The sequence below is a fragment of the Hyperolius riggenbachi genome, chromosome 7 (assembly GCF_040937935.1).
Source record: "Hyperolius riggenbachi isolate aHypRig1 chromosome 7, aHypRig1.pri, whole genome shotgun sequence".
NCBI classification, from domain to species: domain Eukaryota; kingdom Metazoa; phylum Chordata; class Amphibia; order Anura; family Hyperoliidae; genus Hyperolius; species Hyperolius riggenbachi.
In genome coordinates, this window is record NC_090652.1 from 227574248 (window position 1) to 227594653 (window position 20406).

The 20406-nt window shown below is 42.4% G+C and overlaps 1 protein-coding gene across 24 annotated transcripts in view; it reads left to right on the forward strand.

The window, feature by feature from the left end:
* The window catches only part of LRRFIP1 (LRR binding FLII interacting protein 1), a 217465-nt gene that overhangs the window by 149503 nt on the left and 47556 nt on the right, over positions 1-20406 (forward strand). For 11 of the 24 annotated variants that reach the window (XM_068245365.1, XM_068245340.1, XM_068245353.1 and 8 more), the window contains 6 exons: positions 1389-1466; positions 5857-5961; positions 7532-7567; positions 13679-13804; positions 18313-18384; positions 18556-18726. In XM_068245365.1, coding sequence (XP_068101466.1) covers positions 1389-1466; positions 5857-5961; positions 7532-7567; positions 13679-13804; positions 18313-18384; positions 18556-18726 — 588 coding nt within the window. The remainder of the gene's footprint in view (positions 1-1388; positions 1467-5856; positions 5962-7531; positions 7568-13678; positions 13805-18312; positions 18385-18555; positions 18727-20406) is intronic. The other 13 variants (XM_068245359.1, XM_068245360.1, XM_068245362.1 and 10 more) reach the window with 8 other exon arrangements.

The window sequence follows — 20406 nt, forward strand, 5'->3', positions numbered from 1 at the left end:
TATTAAGGCGCGTACACACACCATATTTTTGCAAACTACGGGTCCGTCGGACCCTTCTACCGACCGTTGCACGTGAGTACAAGCTGTCGGCAGACAGATAAGATAAGTTTTTGACTGATCCGCTCAGTCTGCCCACAGCCTGTACTCTCGTGCAAATTTTGGCAGAACGACCTCATATGTTTGCTCCAACCTGAATAATTGCAAATACTTTCTGTTTTAAAGGAAATCACAGCTGCTATAAAATAAGTTTTATACATACCTGGAACTTCTTCCAGCCTCTTGCGCACGGGTCGCTCCCACTCCACCGTCCTCAGTCTTCTCCAGCTCTGGTACCGGGTCCTGTAACTTCGGCCAGTCTGCGCAAGAGAAGTGCGCTCTTTACGTATCTCCCCGGTGGATACATAGAGTGCACTTCCCTTGTGTCAGACTGGCCGTGACTGGCAGAACTTAAGGGACCCGGTAGCGGAGCTGGAGAAGACTGAGGAAAGTGGCGTGAGAGCGATCTGCGTCTGGAGGAAGCTCCAGGTAAGTATAAAACGTTTCATTTATAGCGGCTCTACTGCACTTTAAGAAGGCAAATTCTGGTTTCCTAAGGTTAGCACAGCAAATCTTTTATTGCTCTGTGTTCCATCTTTATAGGCCGTTTTTTTCTTTTTTTTTTCTTGCCTATAAATTTAATGAAGGAGATTAGAACCAAATTTGTGCTTTTATTGCTCTGTATGCCCCCATTAGCAGGAAATTTCCGCACTTTCCTTTCCCAACAGGAAGTGGGAATCTACCCAACAGAGACAAGTTGCAACACAGAACTTTATTTTTTTAAAGATTGCTATCTCCACTGGCAGTAGAGTTTTTCATAACCCATCTGAACAGATCTACAGTTATTACCGAAGGTAGATTGACCTGAGGCACGCGCTACAGGGGATTGGTCCAGTATGATAGTACATATTCATTTTAACCCTTTGCACACGGAAACCCAAGTGAGTATGGGGCTCAGTGTGCAATGAGTAACGTAAATATGTGCAGCTTTCATAATGCTCTGCTGAGTGGGTCTGGAGAAGACTTTCCTGTGCAGCAGTATTGAGGTGGCTAGTGTAGATGTATTGATAGAAAGCTCTTGCAGCGAGTTATTTTTAGTATCACTTAGGTTGTGGTTGTTCTAGAGGGGGTGGTAAACTGCACATGCCAGTGAAGATCTCAGCTGGTTGGCACATATCAGTTCCTCCACGTGATGTAGCTTATATATTCCTCATTCCTCTGCATGCTCTCTCTAACCTGCCTACTGTTATTAATGTTAGTTTATTTCTGTCGGTACACTCACTTTCTGCTGTTTCACATATTTCTATCCTTTTGCTTTCTTTTCTGCTGGTTTTTGTGCTTGCCTTTGGAAGCCCTCTGAATACAGCTGTTACCTGGGCTCTGGATCTCGTGCCTCATCGCGTGCCAGTTCTGCCCGTGCCAGCCCTGTGGTGAGAATTGCCTTTATCCTGTCTCCTACTGTTTGTGTGGCTTCAGCATCTTGTTAAATTGGACTTTGAAATAAATTTGCCCGCAGATATTCTTTTTCTGATTTTAGATGTCTTGTCTTGAATCCCATAAGTGCTGTGAACCGGCAACAATCAATACGTAGATGGCAGCTTTAAGTCATTGCACTGTCCACCCATACTAATTAACCATGAAGTGACCTGTAGCATGATGAGAAAAACGTGCATATACATTACCAGTCCTGCTTAGAACTTTACTTTGTTCCTTTTTTCATTTTTCTTCACTTCCAGTGCTGTAAATAATACTGTCTTCAGTCTGATAAATGGCACAATAATTCTCTCTGATAACTAATAGGAAGTCGTATACGGTAACTTGTGTGGCAGTAACAAACATTACTGTCAACAGATTAGATAAAGTTTCTTAGGTCACCATTACTCTGTATGGGAGCTGAATACATAGAAAGCCCAGCAGCAGATTCTAATGAGGTTTTAAACCCTTAAAACCAAAATAGGAGTACACATTCCACTAAAGTCATATTTGGGATTGACTATATATGCAGTTGCTCATGTACTCAGTTTATTTTCTCTTCAGGTTCCTTTAAGCACATGTTGCTGATCTATAGAGAGGGGAGCACATTGCAGAGCCTATACCAGAGCTATGACTGGGAGCAGAAAGCTGCTGCTGCTGTTCTTTGCTTTGTCACTTCTGCATTGAGGGAAAGTTTGGGTGCTGGGACCACCCACAATGTAAAAATAAGTGGTGCCTAAGCTTCCGCCATTAGTGGGTCGCCCAAATTACGGGTTCCTTTACACAGTGCTGTACCAAATCAGCAGTAACTGCACATCATCCGAGCTGTTAAATAATTAACTGCAGTTTATCAGAGCTTGCCAACCAATGACCAAATCATTCATGTGGATGCCTACAGAAAGTTGCATGTGTTGCAACAAAGTAGCATTCTATCAACAGTTGCTAAAACACACGCAATAACCATACATTGCAAACGCTCATCTGAGCTGCCTATGTGAACTAATCATTACACAGGCCTTGACAAACCGACTGCAATTTTACTCTAGTCAACCAATACAAAGTACAGTTTTACAGTATGTACTCTGCAATACATGCATGTTCACTGCTTCCAAGACGTAGTACTTTTATGAGGGTTCTTTGTGTTGATTATAGTGGGTCAAAAGTGGAAGATTAACTGCTGGAATTTACATTTCCCAGATGCAAAAAACACACTTTTCAAGCAAAACTCCATTTTAGTTGATGAAGAAGCGGCCCTTTCAGGATATTTCTCAGTTTGCTTACATTTTATTTTATGCATAAGACCACAAGACAAAATTGACCAGCACTGTCAGTTTCTTAAAAAAGCAGGTTGTTTATTCACCAAAAATGTAAACAAAACCTCGCCATGACATCCAGAAAACTTCCAGAACGTAACTATAGCTCAGTTGTAGTAATAGCTCGTTGCTGCATACAGATAGATGAAGGTCCCCTCAGACATAGGTTACGCCTCCATTGCAGCCCAATCTGCCCACACAACGGACAGTCGCCGTTTCAAATGGATCAACCGCTGTTTGTCAAGTGATAGCAATGCTATTACTACAACTGAGGTATAGTTACATTTTGGAAGTTTTCTGGATGTTTGGGTGATATTTTGTTCATATTTTTGGTGAATGAACAACCTGCTTTTTTAAGAAACGGCCAGTGCTGGTCAATTTGTTCTTGTGGTGTATATCAAGTCTATGCTATCCACAAGGACTAGACCTGGCAGGGCCACTAAAGCAAGAAAGGTATGCTGTCCGAGAAGTACAAACATTTTATGCATAAGAGAAACCTCCTGTTAAATGTTAACAGGCTGACAGATGGGAATGTCAAGTCAACTGGTGATTACTATTGGGGGAGAAAAATAAGGGCTCCTGTTCTGTGTAGCGAATTACTCTTGTAGGAAAAAAAGGACGTTTTTTGGATGGAGTCAATATCGGTATTTCGTCATAAGAAATGCAATTTGGGCTTGCAGTGATGATTAGGAAAATCCTAACTGGCTGCAAATTAAAATGGAAAAATAATTTATAACCATGCTAAGGTGTTGGTGTAAAAGCAATATGCTGGGATTGTTCATTTTTAGGCTTCTTCTCTAATATGTTCAGTATAAGTTGTTACTCTGTGCCTACATGTGTGCAGTAAGGTTAGATTCAGCCTGCAACCGCTGCCCTGTGTCTCCCTCAAATGCTTTTCTGCAATTGTACAGAAAAGCAGTTGGGAGTGGCGATCAGCATTTTTCACCCCTGCAGGGAATTAAGGCTGTAAACGATCCCGAAAGCAACAGGTTCCCCTTTAAATTACAGGGAAAATAGGGATCAAAACACGGCATTTGCATAAATGACTGAACTGGCGCTGCCAATTCATTTGAATGAGCAACACTTTAAGGACACCCGAGGTGAAAATAAACAAATGAAATAAACCATTGTAACTATCTTCCTTCTCCTAAAAATGACTTTTTAAGATACTCCACAGTTTTATATTTAAATCCTCTTCAAGTTTTTACTGTTTTGTTGTTGTTGCTCAATGACACATGCCAGAGCTAAAATCTATGAACTATTGACCCTGTTTATCTCTTTCCTGCTGTCAGAAGCCATTTTCTGCTAAGTGTTTTATAGTTGTAATTTCTTATCAGTGAGGGTAACACTGTAGTCTGACCCAGACAGGAACTGCCACTTTAATACCTGATGTTTAACTCTTTCAGGCAGAGAAAGAAAAAAAGGAACACAGCATAGTTATTTGTGTGCTAGGCACTGTACATACACATGTCTATCTCATCATGTCACTTGTCACCCCGGGTATCCTTCAAACGACAAGCCCCGCGGAGGTGGTTTAGTGTCCATGTGAACTAGCCCTAGATAAGATAGTGTGTGTTGATCCCAGTTTGAAAAATGTGATTGTCATTTTGTTTTCTCTGCTTCAGAAGTGTTCCCTCTCCCCTTCCTCTGCTCTCTTGATTCCTATGTAAATCTCATAAGCACTTTAACAAACCTGTGGGGTATGGGAGTACAGGCTAGTCAGGAAACAGTTTTATCAACAATAGTGATGTGCCAATGCCGCAATTTCGCGTTGCAATTTTGCCACGATCTGCGTTGTGATTCCTGTTTAATAGAATGAGAATCAAATCGCAGTCACCCTCAAAGTGCTGCTTGCAGTGCGTTTGCAATTTTTGCAAATCGCAAGCGCTGCTGTGAGAATGATCCCATATTGATACCTTAGCAGCAGCGCTTTGCTAATCACCGGCAATCAGCAAAGCTCTAAAAGCGCCCAAGTGTGAACCAGCACTTAAACTTCAGAGCAGGCAGAAACGGTACTTCAAGTATGGAATGTACATCTACTGTTAAAATTGTCTTCTTTGACTTCCCTGATAAAAGTATTCATTTATTTTGATTTCCCACTTGGTCCTCACCGCCGGGTATATGTAATGGCTTTATGTCCTACAGCCCTCTTAAAGAGAAACTCCGACCAAGAATTGAACTTTATCCCAATCAGTAGCTGATACCCACTTTTACATGAGAAAAATAATGATTTTCACAAACAGACCATCAGGGGGCGCTGTATGGCTGATTTTGTGCTGAAACCCCTCCCACAAGAGGCTCTGGTACCGTACGGTACTCTGGGCAAACTGTCACAATGTAACAATGTTCAGACAGGAAATAGCTGTCTGTTAAAGCCAGACCAGCTAGAAACAGCTCCATAATCTGCCCACAGTAACAATGTCACCATGTAATACATGTCAGAATGTGAATCTGGGAGAGGAAAGATTTTACAATGAGCAAACACTGACTAAATCATTTATACATAATTATGGTAAAAATGAAGCACTTTTTTTATTACATTATTTTCACTGGAGTTCCTCTTTAAGCTTAGTGAAGTTGAATTGCAAAGCTTATTGAGAGCTGAGAAGAGTCTGGAAAGTGGTGGGTGGTTCATTATGAGCCAGAGCTCAACCGCTTCAGACAGGCAATAGTATGAAGCTGTATGAAAACCCCGCCCCATTTGAGGCCTGAAGCAAATGCAGGGGCCATCTGTTGGCTACACAGAGCACAAAAGAGAACTGGTCATGCAACCAGCAAACCAATTATAGACCAGCATAGATTTATCTGCTTTATAATACCTGTATTTAACATTTTCTGTAAGAATTTTTTTTTTTCCTTATTTGATTTGTGACGTGCAGTTTGTAGGTAGATGTTGTCTCAGAGACAGAGATCAAGAGGAGGAATGTTTCAGCATACTAGCATCCAGCAATATACTAGTGTGGGGGAATATATATGTTTTATGTAGGGAGCTTCTTTGCTTTGTGTAATCCCTGCAAATTGCCTTATTCTGCAGTCCTCGGAGCCCACTGGCTCATCTATGTTCCGACGTGGGTCCAACAGTGCCAGTGTCCCTTCACTGAGCCATTTAGATGATGGGTCCCTATCTGCCATGAGCAGAGTGAGTTTTCTTATGAGTGCCGAGTGCTCCAGCATGCCGTTCATTGACTTTCCTTACTACGGATCTAGCTGTGTTTGTGGTGTGTACTGGAACTATTAAACTTTCTATACTAATTTGTGAATTTCAAGAGCTTTAGATCAAATTAATGCAGTATTTTTAGTGACTACGGAGTACAGCTTTCTGCCACAGTAAATATGAATTCCACATTTAAAGTGGACCTGAACTCTTGCACAGGACTGAAGGAAAACAGAGAAATGCATCCTGTATGTATGTTTTTAGAGAGTTTAGCCTGTTTAATTCTCTCTCATTTGTGACTAATCCCAAATTGTAATTTCCATGAAAGCAGGAAGTAGCACCTGTATATTGTATAGGGGGTAAACATGGCCGCTTGCATATTCAGTTAAAGTGGACCCAAATTAAAAATACAAGATTTCAGAAATAAAATCTATTTTCTAACTCTTAATAATAAATGGCAGCCTTTTTTCAGCTGCATGGTGACAAATATAAAATATTTTACATTTATTGGAGGAACCCCTCCCTTTCTTTCATATTGCCGGGACAAAATCTGGCAGACTGGTAGAGGAGATAAAAAACAAAACACCGGCTGCTACTGATGATGTCACAGGGGAGGCGATCTCAGCTTGTGAGATTTCACATAGACGACACCCCTGTGAGGGAGGGTAGCTGATGACAAACACACTCATGATCTAAAACCTCCTACAGAAGTAATGGCTGCCACCTGTATAACCCTAGTTATGAAAAGAGAAGAGTGAAAAGCATGCACTGAAATGCTCATAGGCTTGAAGGAGTGTTTATTTATCTTCGTATGTGTTTTTTTTTTTTTTTTTGCGTTCACAAATGCGTTGGTGCTGATCTCCGCAGGGCTGGATTTACCATTAGGCACATGCCTATAGGTGCCTGATGATGGAAAGGTGGCTCACTCCCCTCCCCGGGTGCCTCCCTCCCTCCTTCCGATGCAGAGTCTTGATAAGATAGTAAATGAGAGATTACTCAACCTGCTCTCGGCATTCCACTGACGAGATCTCCCTCTCTAGCGTATACGTGGGGACACCTCTAGATACTTAATATTGAGGTTCCTTTAGTTACTTATACCTGGGAGGGAGGGGGGCAATTCTAGCTACTTAATATTGAGAGTACGTCTGGCTACCTAATACTAAGGGGCACCTGTAGCTACCTATGATGGGCAAGGGAAGTATGGGAGAAGTGACAGCTGGTGTGGTTCATTGGGGGTTTGTAGATTCCTAGAGGGCAAAGTCTAAGGTGCCAGGACATCTGTATGATCTGTAGCTAATATTTGTCTGTGGGATAGACTGAAGGCAGTCCTTTCTAGTGTGAAATCAGCCTCACACATTTACGTGCAGAAGTTTGGCATAGTGACATTGTGTGCATGTAATCCTTGTATCTTGCTAAAGGGTGACTAACAAGTTTTATTTGTAATGAAAGTGATTCATTGCAGAACAATTGATGAACGTCATCTGTGCAGTTCAACTTCCCCCAGGTCCAATCTGTTCCTATAGAGGCTAACTTTGTGTTTGTTTCATAACAATAGGTTGAAGAGAGATCAGACAAAGACTTTGGTGAAAAGGTAAGCAATTTTATTTTTTCCTAACTTTTCTAATGTAGCAGCCAAATGCCGGGGTGCGAGAAATCCCAATTATCAACCTGCTTATTTGCCTCTGCTGCAGTATGATGCTTCTTGCCAGAAAAAAAATTCTGTCTGCTGCATTTTGATGGGTCACAGCAGCCCCTCAGTACCCGTGTATTGTACAACCAGCATCACACCGTATAGCACACAACTGCATTAGGCCCAGTTCACATAGGACTAAAAATGGTCCATTCTGGAACTGAAGACAGTAACGGAACGACCCTAATTGAGGTGAACGGATCCTTTGTTAATCAATAGGATACGGTCACATCGCTATGTTCAAAGGATCAGTTTGGTCTGTTTCACCGAACAGACAGCAAGTTTGGGTCTGCAGTGTTTCTTTCCGGATCAACAATTGCCTTTAAACGAACACTGGCAATCCAGCGCAGGAGACTTGGGCGCAGCCGGCACCACCATAGGCCGTAATGGTAATTACGGCTATAGCAGCACAGTGAGTAACTTTGGCGCCGTCAGAAGACGGAGCTAAGCTTACTTTTAAAACACTGTAATTCGCCTTCCAGCAATAGCTGGAAGCCAAATTTACATCATTCCCCACCATCCACGTGGACCTGGAGGGGGAATAGTAATTAACGTCGCCCTGACCTTGTGCAGCAGCAGGATAAGCCATATACCGGCTGTATCCTGCGCCCAAGTTTCCTGGCACCGATTCCTCTCGTACTCGCCTTTAAAAACTGATCAGTCTTACACTGATTATGTTTCCCTTCCAGCCAATGTGCAGTGCTGTTGGTTATTGGCATTATTTAAACTAGTGACATTGGCCTCAATTCACTAAGATCATGCTGGTGATAAGGCAAGAGAAAACTTACCACTTCACATCGATCTGTATTTTCAGTGTTAATTCAATAAAGAGGCTTGCCTTATTAAAGCGGATCTGAGATGAAAAACTATAACAAGTAACTTATCTATATATCTTATCTAAAGTTTAGATAGTTAACACAGCAAATCTAGCTGCAAACAGCTTCAACAGTATATGATTATTTCTTCATGTGATACGAGAGCGGCCATGTTCCGCTTGTGATCATTACACAGGCAAGCTGCTCTGCATCTCCAGCCCTCAGCCTGTGAAAAAGTTTAGGTTTGCCTGAGGTAAATTGTTTAGTGACTACTACATGCCGCATCACCATGGTGATAACTCTAGAAACAGCTCAGAAATGTTATTAAAGACTGGAGATAAGCTTAGTTAATTGAGGCCTATGTTCTAAAGGCAAATTTGTTGGAGCAACAAGTAAGTGAGGATGGTCTCTGTATGCTGTAACTACAGGGAGTGCAGAATTATTAGGACAGTTGTATTTTTGAGGAATAATTTTATTATTGAACAACCATGTTCTCAATGAACCCAAAAAACTCATTAATATCAAAGCTGAATATTTTTGAAAGTAGTTTTTAGTTTGTTTTAGTTTTAGCTATTTTAGGGGGATATCTGTGTGTGCAGGTGACTATTACTGTGCATAATTATTAGGCAACTTAACAAAAAACAAATATATACCCATTTCAATTATTTATTTTTACCAGTGAAACCAATATAACATCTAAACATTCACAAATATACATTTCTGACATTCAAAAACAAAACAAAAACAAATCAGTGACCAATATAGCCACCTTTCTTTGCAAGGACACTCAAAAGACTGCCATCCATGGATTCTGTCAGTGTTTTGATCTGTTCACCATCAACATTGCGTGCAGCAGCAACCACAACCTCCCAGACACTGTTCAGAGAGGTGTACTGTTTTCCCTCCTTGTAAATCTCACATTTTATGATGGACCACAGGATCTCAATGGGGTTCAGATCTGGTGAACAAGGAGGCCATGTCATTAGTTTTTCTTCTTTTATACCCTTTCTTGCCAGCCACGCTGTGGAGTACTTGGACGCGTGTTATGGAGCATTGTCCTGCATGAAAATCATGTTTTTCTTGAAGGATGCAGACTTCTTCCTGTACCACTGCTTGAAGAAGGTGTCTTCCAGAAACTGGCAGTAGGACTGGGAGTTGAGCTTGACTCCATCCTCAACCCGAAAAGGCCCCACAAGCTCATCTTTGATGATACCAGCCCAAACCAGTACTCCACCTCCACCTTGCTGGCGTCTGAGTCGAACTGGAGCTCTCTGCCCTTTACCAATCCAGCCACGGGCCCATCCTTCTGGCCCATCAAGACTCACTGTCATTTCATCAGTCCATAAAACCTTAGAAAAATCAGTCTTGAGATATTTCTTGGCCTAGTCTTGACATTTCAGCTTGTGTGTCTTGTTTAGTGGTGGTCGTCTTTCAGCTTTTCTTACCTTGGCCATGTCTCTGAGTATTGCACACCTTGTGCTTTTGGGCACTCCAGTGATGTTGCAGCTCTGAAATATGGCCAAACTGGTGGCAAGTGGCATCTTGGCAGCTGCACGCTTGACTTTTCTCAGTTCATGGGCAGTTATTTTGCGCCTTGGTTTTTTCACACGCTTCTTGCGACCCTGTTGACTATTTTGAATGAAACGCTTGATTGTTCGATGATCACGCTTCAGAAGCTTTGCAATTTTAAGAGTGCTGCATCCCTCTGCAAGATATCTCACTATTTTTGACACTTCTGAGTCTGTCAAGTCCTTCTTTTGACCCATTTTGCCAAAGGAAAGGAAGTTGCCTAATTATGCACACCTGATATAGGGTGTTGATGTCATTAGACCACACCCCTTCTCATTACAGAGATGCACATCACCTAATATGCTTAATTGGTAGTAGGCTTTCGAGCCTATACAGCTTGGAATAAGACAACATGCATAAAGAGGATAATGTGGTCAAAATACTAATTTGCCTAATTCTGCACTCCCTGTAGACATCACAACTTGACTAAAGTTACTGCAAATAGTCGAAAGCAATAGACTTGCTCTAGAAGATAATGGTGCCAACCATGGGCATAACAATCACCCCTACGACCCCTGCCATCGCAGGGGGAACCAGAGGCTTTGGTTGCCCCTCCTCCCTCTCTCTAACCGCAGGTGCAGCCAATTAGCCAAAAAAATCCCTGTTTGTTCACAAAAAACATGTGCAGGAAAGTGTGTAATTTTTTTCTGCCTCCAGATGCTGCTTCACAGCAGAACACTCCCTGCTGCCATTCGCTGGCTCCTAGTCATGTGACCTGCATGGGTTTGGGAAACGAGGGGGCCCCTGCGATCATTTTTGCAGGGGGGGGGGCTATTAAATCTAGTTACACCCCCAGGGCCAAACTTTAGCTGCCACCTCTAGTCACCCAGAAACCGAGTTTGAGGCATTGCAATAATGTTTGAAATAATTTCTCTTCATGCAAATCCATCACCAACACGTTGTAGAATCTTTTTGTCCCAGTGAAGATGCTGTGTGACCTGGCTTTCTTTTTTTTTTTTTTTTTTAATGATTGTGACTTTAAAGGTACAAAGTGCTTTGTTAACAGTTTCAAAGTTGCCTTGTAATCTCCTAAAGCAATTTTCAGATAATGGAATAGCTTCCATAAGAGAAAAATATGTAATGGGAGCTTAACTTCGGGTTAGATTCATGACCAAAATCTGAGGAATCTCAGTGTTACTGGTGAATGCAAATTATCTGTTTATCATCACATGACTTGAGTATTTTGGAAGAGTTTGTGCAAATTTTTGCAACTTAAAAATGGCCCTATCAGATTCCAGCTTGGCGAATTATTTTTTTTTAAGCTGCATAAATTCACATGCAAAATTTGCATAACACTGCATTAACTCAGACATATTTACATCTCATCGACCATCACTTGTGGTAGGATGAGCACGGCCACGTTCACAGTGGTGCTGCATAATGGATGCTTTGTAAATCTGCTTGTTGCACTGCAATGCACCACCACCTATGCGACCTTCACTGTGCGGCAGGTGCATTGCTATATAGTGGCTTGCTGTATGGTAGCGCACTGCATGCAGTACATTACAGGTAATCAATCGCAGGCGTTAACAGTAGATGTGAAGCATACCTTTCATTGACTGTATACTTCATTGTACTTGACACAACTCGGGAGTAAAGTGTGGTACCGCTGTCGTGATCCGAGAATGCAACCCCCACTGTGAACACTGCCTAAGGGTTATCCCGCTGTGAGCCATAGGGCGGAGGTAATGATTGCAGCCAGCTCAGGGTTTCCCGCAACTGGGCCACTGAAGGTGAAGTGGTGATGTTGGAGGATGTGCATGACAACAGCAGACTGTCACCAGAAACTATCAGGACTGATCATTTATATTTTACTGTCAGTGTGTAGCTTATAAATCAGTTATGTGCTGTAGTAATGAACTTGTGCCCAGACCTGCATGCTTTGGACAATTTCTACATTCCGGGGTTTGGAAAATCATGTCTGTCTTGCTTCTTGAAGCATTTGAGATCTATGGTTATTAAGTTCATATATTAAGGAAAAGACCCCTCTGTAACTGCCTTTGTCTAAGCATATGCCTCCTTAGTAGCCTTGTGTGTGGCAACATTGCAGACCAATCTACAGATTATACTCGTTCTGAAAGCACACCTGGAGTGTGCCTAAAGTTTAAAAAAAAAAATTAGAGCACCCTTGACCATCTTCATTCTGCTTGTCATTGAGGTCCCCCATTCCCAGACTGCTTTCCCCTCACAGCCTCCTGGATGTTCACCCGAGCAGTGATTCTGAACTGTGCATGTGCAGTTACATACCCCACATACACAGTGAAATAAAGTGCTCATCCACTACTACTACTTTCCTGCGTTAGCTCTTTTTTTTGCTGTGCATACTGTATATGGTTCAGAACTCGCACATGCACAGCTCTGCATTGCTTGTGCATAGAACTTCCTCTGGACTATTCCACTAAGGGGGCCAGCTGAATATGGAAAGAGATGGGCCCCAGGGACAATGAGCAGTATGAAGAGAGTCACTAGAAGGTAATCTAACCTACAATGGGCTTGACTAATGTTGGGTATACACGTCTCAATTTTGCCGTTCGATTCTTCCGCTTGATCGTTTCGCCGCTCCATTCCGCAGTCAATTCTCTTATCTTCCGCTAGTTTTTCTCATCTTTTTCCATTCACTTCAGTCCGGAATCAAGCGGTGAAACAATTGGGCGGGAGATCGGACATGTCGGAAATGATCAAGCCATCTTAATGGCTCAAAATCAAGCCGTATATTCCCTACATTATGTTGGGTACAGACGATGCAATTTCCTGTCCGATCAATTGGTAATCTGACAGGGAGTTGAATTGTGTGTACATGTCAAAACTGCTCGCGATTAATAACTGGATCAGTTTTCCCATGATAACTTTGGAAAATCAATCCCGTTATCGAAAGTAAGCAGATCAGACATGATGGAAATAATTGTCCGATTCCCATCGTTCAGACTGGTAACGGCATTGTGTGTATTCAGCATAAAATATATATATTTTTTTCTCTTTCAAGGGTCCTGTAACCTTAGAATACTTTTCTATTTGTATAATTTGTAGTCATTTGGTCTGTAAATTGGGCTGCCCAGCTCCTGGGTTCTCTGTGGTCTTTTATTCCTTCTTCACCTGTCCTGCCTTATGTGTGCTTTGCTCAGCTTGTCTGCTGTACAACATAATGTAAGGAAGTGCACAGTGTTTTTGTGCTGGCTCTCCAGGCTACATTGTCCTCTCATTAGAAGAGAAGTGGGTGATGTGTTTTAATTAAACAAAGGTATTGATTTTAAACCTTCATTGTTGTTGTTTTTTTTATTTTTTTTATTTGACTGACTTAAAGTGGATCTCAAAACTCAATTTTGTCTTCTGGTTTTGTTTGTGACACTGTGAAGTATGTTGAGACCAGAGTTGTCCAGCTACAGTTCTTGAGTGCTGGGATGCTCACAGTTTGTGTATGGTTCTAATTGGCTGATAGTAGTGAGTAGGGTAAGGTGTAGTTTGTAAACAAAGCTGGGTAAGTCCATCCCAAATACTGGCAAGATTTCAGCCATTGAGGACTGGACACTTCTGCCTACAGCTCTAATGTAAGCCGTAGTTTAAATTGGGCTGCGCTGAAAATATTCTGTGTACTTTAATATAGATCATTTAGATTCTTTACATTTTGCAGGGTGGCCGTCCTGTATCAAGCTTGTCTGCAGCAACGCTTGCTTCCCTCGGTGGTACATCTTCACGAAGGGGCAGTGGCGACACCTCAATATCTGTAGATACAGAGGCTTCTATCAGGGAAATTAAGGTATCTGCGAAATATTGTTCTAAAGGCCATAATAAGTTGTAAACAGCGTAATATTGGCAAACCTCCCAGTGGAGAGCACGTGTGAGTGGATAAGGCTGGAGACTATGCAGCCTTACCATCCGTTTACAGTGATCAACAGGATTCTTTTTAACCCTGTGTGAAAGGGAAATGGAGGCTGACCTATTTATTTCCTTTTAAATAATGCACAGTGCTTAGCTGTCCTGCTGATCCTCTGCCTCCAATACTTTAAGCCATAGACCCTGAACAAGCATGAGGATCAGATGACAAATCTGATAAGAGTAGCTGCATGCTTGTTTCAGGTGTGTGATTTAGACCCTACTGACCAGAAAGATCTGCATGACTGCCAGGCAACTGGTATTGTTTAAATAGAAATAAATATGGCTACTTCCATAGGTCTCACACCTTGGGTTTCTTGTACGTTGAGCACCCTTGATATCCTGATTCACACATTGAGTGAGGCCACGAGAGAGGTGGCACAATAGGTACAGTATCACAGTAATCTATATTGCCACACTCGGCATCCACAGTGGTGGGCTATGCGCAACCACTAGATAAGTATAATAAAAAAAATACAAGGAGACGGCTAAGGACTAGGTTGTGCTGTAAAGCCACTGGGAGCATCATGACCTGTGATATTTACTGCTAGGCTTGTCAGAAGGCCTTTTTAACCCCTGTATTAATTTACTGCTTATTTTATACATTACTGTCCCTCCCTCAGTAAAATTCACCTAGATAAAAGGCTTGCATCACTGTAAACTCTTCAAAGGGAGGGGGGATTCAATTGCCTCCTGCTCAGTGTCCTTCTCTTATTTGAAATAGGAAGTTTATTTGCATTTTTAGATAAAAAGGGGTTTATAAATACCAGTATATTTAAGCCAATAACTGTTTTTAGGCAATTTTTTGGGGGAGGGGGATGTTATTAACCCCCTTTAAGGTGTATAGAGCTTTGGTGCAGATATTGCAAGCTCCTTCTGGCTGGAGCAGACCTAAGGTCAACTCTGTTGTTTTAAAATATATTCCTCTCTCCTGGTCAGCCAGGCTGCATAATGGTCTCTGCTTCATGTGGCTTGTAGAAGTAGGGTGAGCATTGCTTGAGGCAGGGAACACACTTGACAGTTTTCTGCGCACGTTTTTCGGCGTATGTTTTCTGCACACCAAGTGTGTTTCTATGCAGAAAAACGCACACTTTTTTTCACAGCAGCTAATGTAATTGATACAGAAAACTGACAAAATGTGCAGAATCATGATGCAGAATGTGAGGTTTTTTTTCTGCGCGCAAAAAACACATTAAGTGTGAAATAGCCCATTGATTAACACAAGTTCTCAGTTTTTCTGTGCAGAAAACGCGTACGAAAACAGTCAAGTGTGTTCCCTGCCTAAAATAGGCTGAAGTTTGAGTGCAAAGTAGTGCAGTGTGCAACAATGTATCAGTGCTCGGTAAACTGGCTTCAGAGCCCATATTCTTGTGTGTGGGGACTGTGGGAAGGGAGGACCACCATGTGTTACAACAATGAGAAGTTAGGGGGATGAATACTGCACGTGAGAACTGATGAGGGAGTGTTAGGAATTGCACTTGTCCCACCCAGCATCTTATGACAGACCATTGTTGAGTTCCCACATTGGCTATCATTCATGAACAGGCTGTCGGTAAGGGGAACCCGTGCGGGAGAATACCGCCGTCGGTAGTTGTGCCTTCTGGGTGGTCATTCATAAACTTTGTGCCTGGGGCGGTAGCAGTGCGGAGGTTTTCTGGAGAATGGTGTCGGCAGGCGGGCGGTAGGCATGCGGAAACAGAAAAGCTGGCCGAGTCCCTCCATGCGGTGTTCTCTCTGCTGCTGTGTGGGAGGTCCGTCCCATTCACTTACATGGACTCCGCAAGCTTCCCGCTACAGCCAGGGGATCGGTAATCCCCTTCCGCATACCGCTATGCGGAAATGTTTATGAATGAGCATTTTGCAACTTTTTCTGGATACCTGCGTATCCACACTGCACAAGGCGGTACATTGTCACTCTGCACGGGAATGTCAGCTCCGCATACGGAAAGAGGCTTTATGAATACACAACTTGCTCGGTGGTCGGTAAAGTCAGCGGTATTACGCATTTCCGCATGCGGGAATGCTTTATGAATGATAGCCATTGTATGAAATCCCCGTATTTTTGTTTAGCAGAAGAACGTAGTTGCAAAACTTGCTGGAATTCCCGTTTCCCAGTCTTTCTAACCGAAGTGTGAACATTTTAACCTTTCAGGGAATCAAATATAAATCTTACAAGTCAGTGTTAACAAGACGCATCACAGGAGGTTTCACCCTTGCAGCACACGTGTAACATGCACGGAATTCTCCTGCACTCCACACGTGTGTGTGTGTGTCTGCTTCAACATGCGGAGTTTGGTACAATAACTATCTATTCAGAGGAACTATTCTGCTACATCCTAAAAACCTACAGATCATTTTATAGATTTTCCCCACTAAATTGTCCCTAGACTACAGTGGACATACGACTATGGTAGGGATTATTGAGGACAGTTAGTGACCACACTATACTCTGTAAAGTGCTGCTAGAGAGGTCAGCACTATATAAATACTAAATGAAAAAAATTACTCTGTTCTTGTTTTTTGTTAAACATCTTGTTATGCTTTAATGAGCATTGCACAGAATAAGCTTAGTGTGGCTTAAGTGTAAAGATATGATTTACACTACCTGCTATCTCCCAGTGTCTGTATTTTACAGGGAGGTACATAGCTTTATACAAAGGATTATGAAAGCCACCTTCCTTTGCTGTTGTCACTTCCTTGTTTCATAATGTGCTTGTTTTAGAACCTGTTTGTTCATATTCTTTTCTGTGTTTTCACAATCATCTGTCTTTTCAGTTTTCCAACTTGCCACAAAATAATGATTTTAGGTTGTTCAGACGTCTGCTCTTGCATTCCTTACCAGTCTCAGCAGGCTTCTTTAGCTGTATTGTCCAATGAGATTCAGACATCTGGGTTTAAGAGGCACTTCTGCTTTTTAGCATCTGTGTGATCTCACACCTCACAGGAGTGTGGTCTGGTTCTCACAAAAGGGTGACGCCCTGTAACTGTCATATTCCAATACCTCTTTCACAAGACACACAAGTTACAAGTTGTGACAGCCACAAACCCAAAACCTGACCCCTGCAAGAAGGAAGGGAAACTCTTATCGCATTTCCGCCCATCAGCTCATAAGTTATATGAATAGTATGAGTAGGGTCTAGTCATTAGTGATGAGCTGGCAGGTTGCAAGAAACAAATATTGCAGCAGGGGAACCGTTTTTTGATTTATGCAGAATCTGAACATTTTGCCAATTTTAACACAGGTAGTAGATCATGTTAAAATGGGACATTTAGATTCATATGGCTTTCTTTTATCAAGAAGCAGGGTTTACTACAAGAGTACTGGGCCCAGTTGCCAATACAGGATAGACACAGTGGCACTGATACAGGATGATGGTATAGTGGTTAGCACTCTAGTCTTACTGTGCTGGGATGCCAGCTTAAAATTTGAGCCAGACACAATCTCTGCAAAGTATGTTCTCCAGTGTGTGTTTTCTCTGGGCATGCAGAGTTCTTTTTGTAAAGGTGAACTTTCTCAGTAGTGTTCAGAAGTAGCCCATGGCTGCTGTTTCAGCACTTCAATGTCTACACATAATTGAAACTTCAAAATATAATCCAAAACCACGTAACATGTATTCTGTCCCTACCATAGTCTAAGGCCAGTTTGGGGATAAACCAATTAACTTAGCAACGCGTTTTTAGAATGTTTGGAGAGAGACCAGAGTGCCTGGAGGAGACTTGAGGTCCGTACACATGCCGTACTGGAGGCAACGACTGGTCCGTCGTCGCCTCCCGCTGGGTGGGCGTTCCAGCGACAGTCTGGCGTGTGTACGATCTGTCTGCAGACTGATTTGGCTGTTTCTGAGCGATCCGCCAGGAACAGCCGTATCAGTCTGCCGACAGACTGTACACACGCCGGACTGTCGCTGGAACGCCCACCCAGCGCGTCGTTGCCTCCAGTCCGGCGTGTGTACGGACCTTATTCCACACATAGGGGAGAACATAATTGTGGGTGAACGAATTATGGTTTTTATTTTATTTGTTCCAATTTATTTATTTTTGCCAAAAGGAAAAATCTTTTCAGGATCAAACATTCAGCTAACTCTTGAAAATAACATTTTTTGGTGTTTCACTTATTTTAAAACTCTCTATAAACTCCCATTTTGTTCTGAGGTTTTGTATTCTTAGGGAGTGTCTGAATGGTGTAATTTGTGCTGACTGAGTCCTGGTCCAGCTGAACGCAGCTGTCTTACCAGATCTGAAAGTTCTCTGCCAGTGGAATGGTGCATGCAGATCTAGATCATCCAGTACAAATGCTGCACTAAGCAACACTTTGTGTGTGTTCTGTTTTCTTTCATGCTTTTGGTTTGGCTGTGGCTTCATTCCTGTGCATTCTCTCTCTCCCTGTATCAGGAAATCAGTGAGTTAAAGGAGCAAATTGAGGATGTAGAAGGCAGATACATGCAAGGGCTGAAGGAAATGAAGGTACCTACTAGTTTGCTGTGATCAGGCATGACAGCTGGAGCTTAACCTTTTCTCTAAATGCCTGAGGTGTGCAAATAACACTTTATGCTGATGGTGTGCTATTTAAATTCTACAGTTCTTTCTGAATATTTTTCATTTATCCATTTCTAATGGATTCTTATTGTTTTTCAGGACTCGCTTGCAGAGGTAGAAGAGAAGTATAAGAGGTCTATGGTAACAAATGCCCAGTTAGACAACGAGAAGTCCTCCTTACAGTATCAGGTGGATACATTGCGAGAAGTTCTGTTAGAGCTGGAAGAGGAATTGGCAGAGTCCCGGCGTCAGTATGAAGAAAAACATAAAGTAAGTGTAGGAATTTCACCCAATGGTTACATGTGCTGGTCAATGGAACCGGGGAGCTGCCATTGCTAACACAAATGAAAGGTGCCTGGTTTCAATGCTAGTTTTTCTGCTCAGTTGTCTAAGGAAGAGGGAGAAATTGGCAGCGCTCCTAAGAGGCCTAGAGGCTAAATACACACCTTGAATTCAAAACCGATGCAAACTATGCACTAAACCCTAGACTCAGATTAAAACGCAATGCAAACTGAAATAGCAAATGGATGCAGCTAGCCATAAGTAAACGCACATTTCTATACAGCGAGGAGGAGGTGGCAGCGCTTCTCTAGACATTCTACATCTGACTGACTAACTGCATAAATGTGCAGAGCCTAATTATAGGCAGGTTACACAACTTGCATACAAAACAGATGCAACAAAATGGAGGCTGTTGGCTTCCAAATATAGTTTTCCACCGCGCTGAGTGATCCTCATGGAAGAGGATGAGGATCCCTCAACACGGTGGAATAGTCTATCCTAGTACAGGAACACTACACACGCAAACTGCTTTTGAAAACCAACATCCTCCACTTTTTTGCATCTGATTTGTATGCAAGTTGTGTATTCTGCCTATAATTAGGCTGTACACATCTATGCACTTGGTAAGTCAGTCAGATGTAGTACGTCTGGGGAAGCGCTGCTACGTCCTCCTACTTGCTGTATGGATATGTCATTTGTTTCTTAATCACAGAGCTGAAATAGTCCTGCATTAGCTGGAGACAGAATGCAATCGGAACACCTTACCTCATACTTGTCGGTCAGATTTTTGAAAACCAGTGCAAGCAAAACTATGGCAAAACTGGTGTCAAAGGAGACATAGGTCAGAGCAACCAATCAAAACCATGGAACTTGGCATCTGCTCCTCTTTGGCACTAGTTTTGCTCCAATTTTCCTTGCCCTAGTGTTAATAAATCTGTCCCAGTGACTTAATAATTCTAGTAGAGAAGAGGAAGGTTGAGTGCAGAGCAGAGGTTGCCCATTGAGGTGGCATATAAAACTTAGTGTAGAGCGTTCTAATTTTTGTAGGTTAAAATAAAGGTGTGTGTTCACATGCACAATTTATGATGCCCACAAGGATTGTGATACTATCCTTTGGGCAGTAGTTCAGGGCCATGTTTTGTACAGATGCTTTGTTAGCCTATAGGCTAGCGATGTGTTCTATTGCTATGGAGGTGAGTGGTGGGACCATGGGGCATTTGGAATGGTGAGTAGGAGAACAATGGGGTCAGCGTGCACATGGCCATGACAGTCCTGATGTCTGGGGTTTTTTTTTTGGGGGGGGGGGGATCGGGGGCCAAAGTACTCGCACTAAATTAATGACAAAGATGCCCCATTCTAGCTGCCTCAGCCAAGAACCATCTAGTGTGCTTACACTGTGGTATCCAGGGGTTTTAGCTTTTTCACCATAAAAGGCAAGGAAAATGACAAGGGCTGGGACCCACTAGGAATCACAAATTACAATCCAAATCGCTAGCGATTTGCTCAAAGACCGCATTATTTTCCACAATTTTCTGTTCATTTTTTAAATCAAAAATGGAAGTTGGAGGAGCACTCATCCATAGGAAGGAACTAATGTGTGCCCAAGCCTTGGGTTCCTGTATCCTCAGAATCCTCAAAAATTGTGAGCAAAAAAAACTGGCACCACCC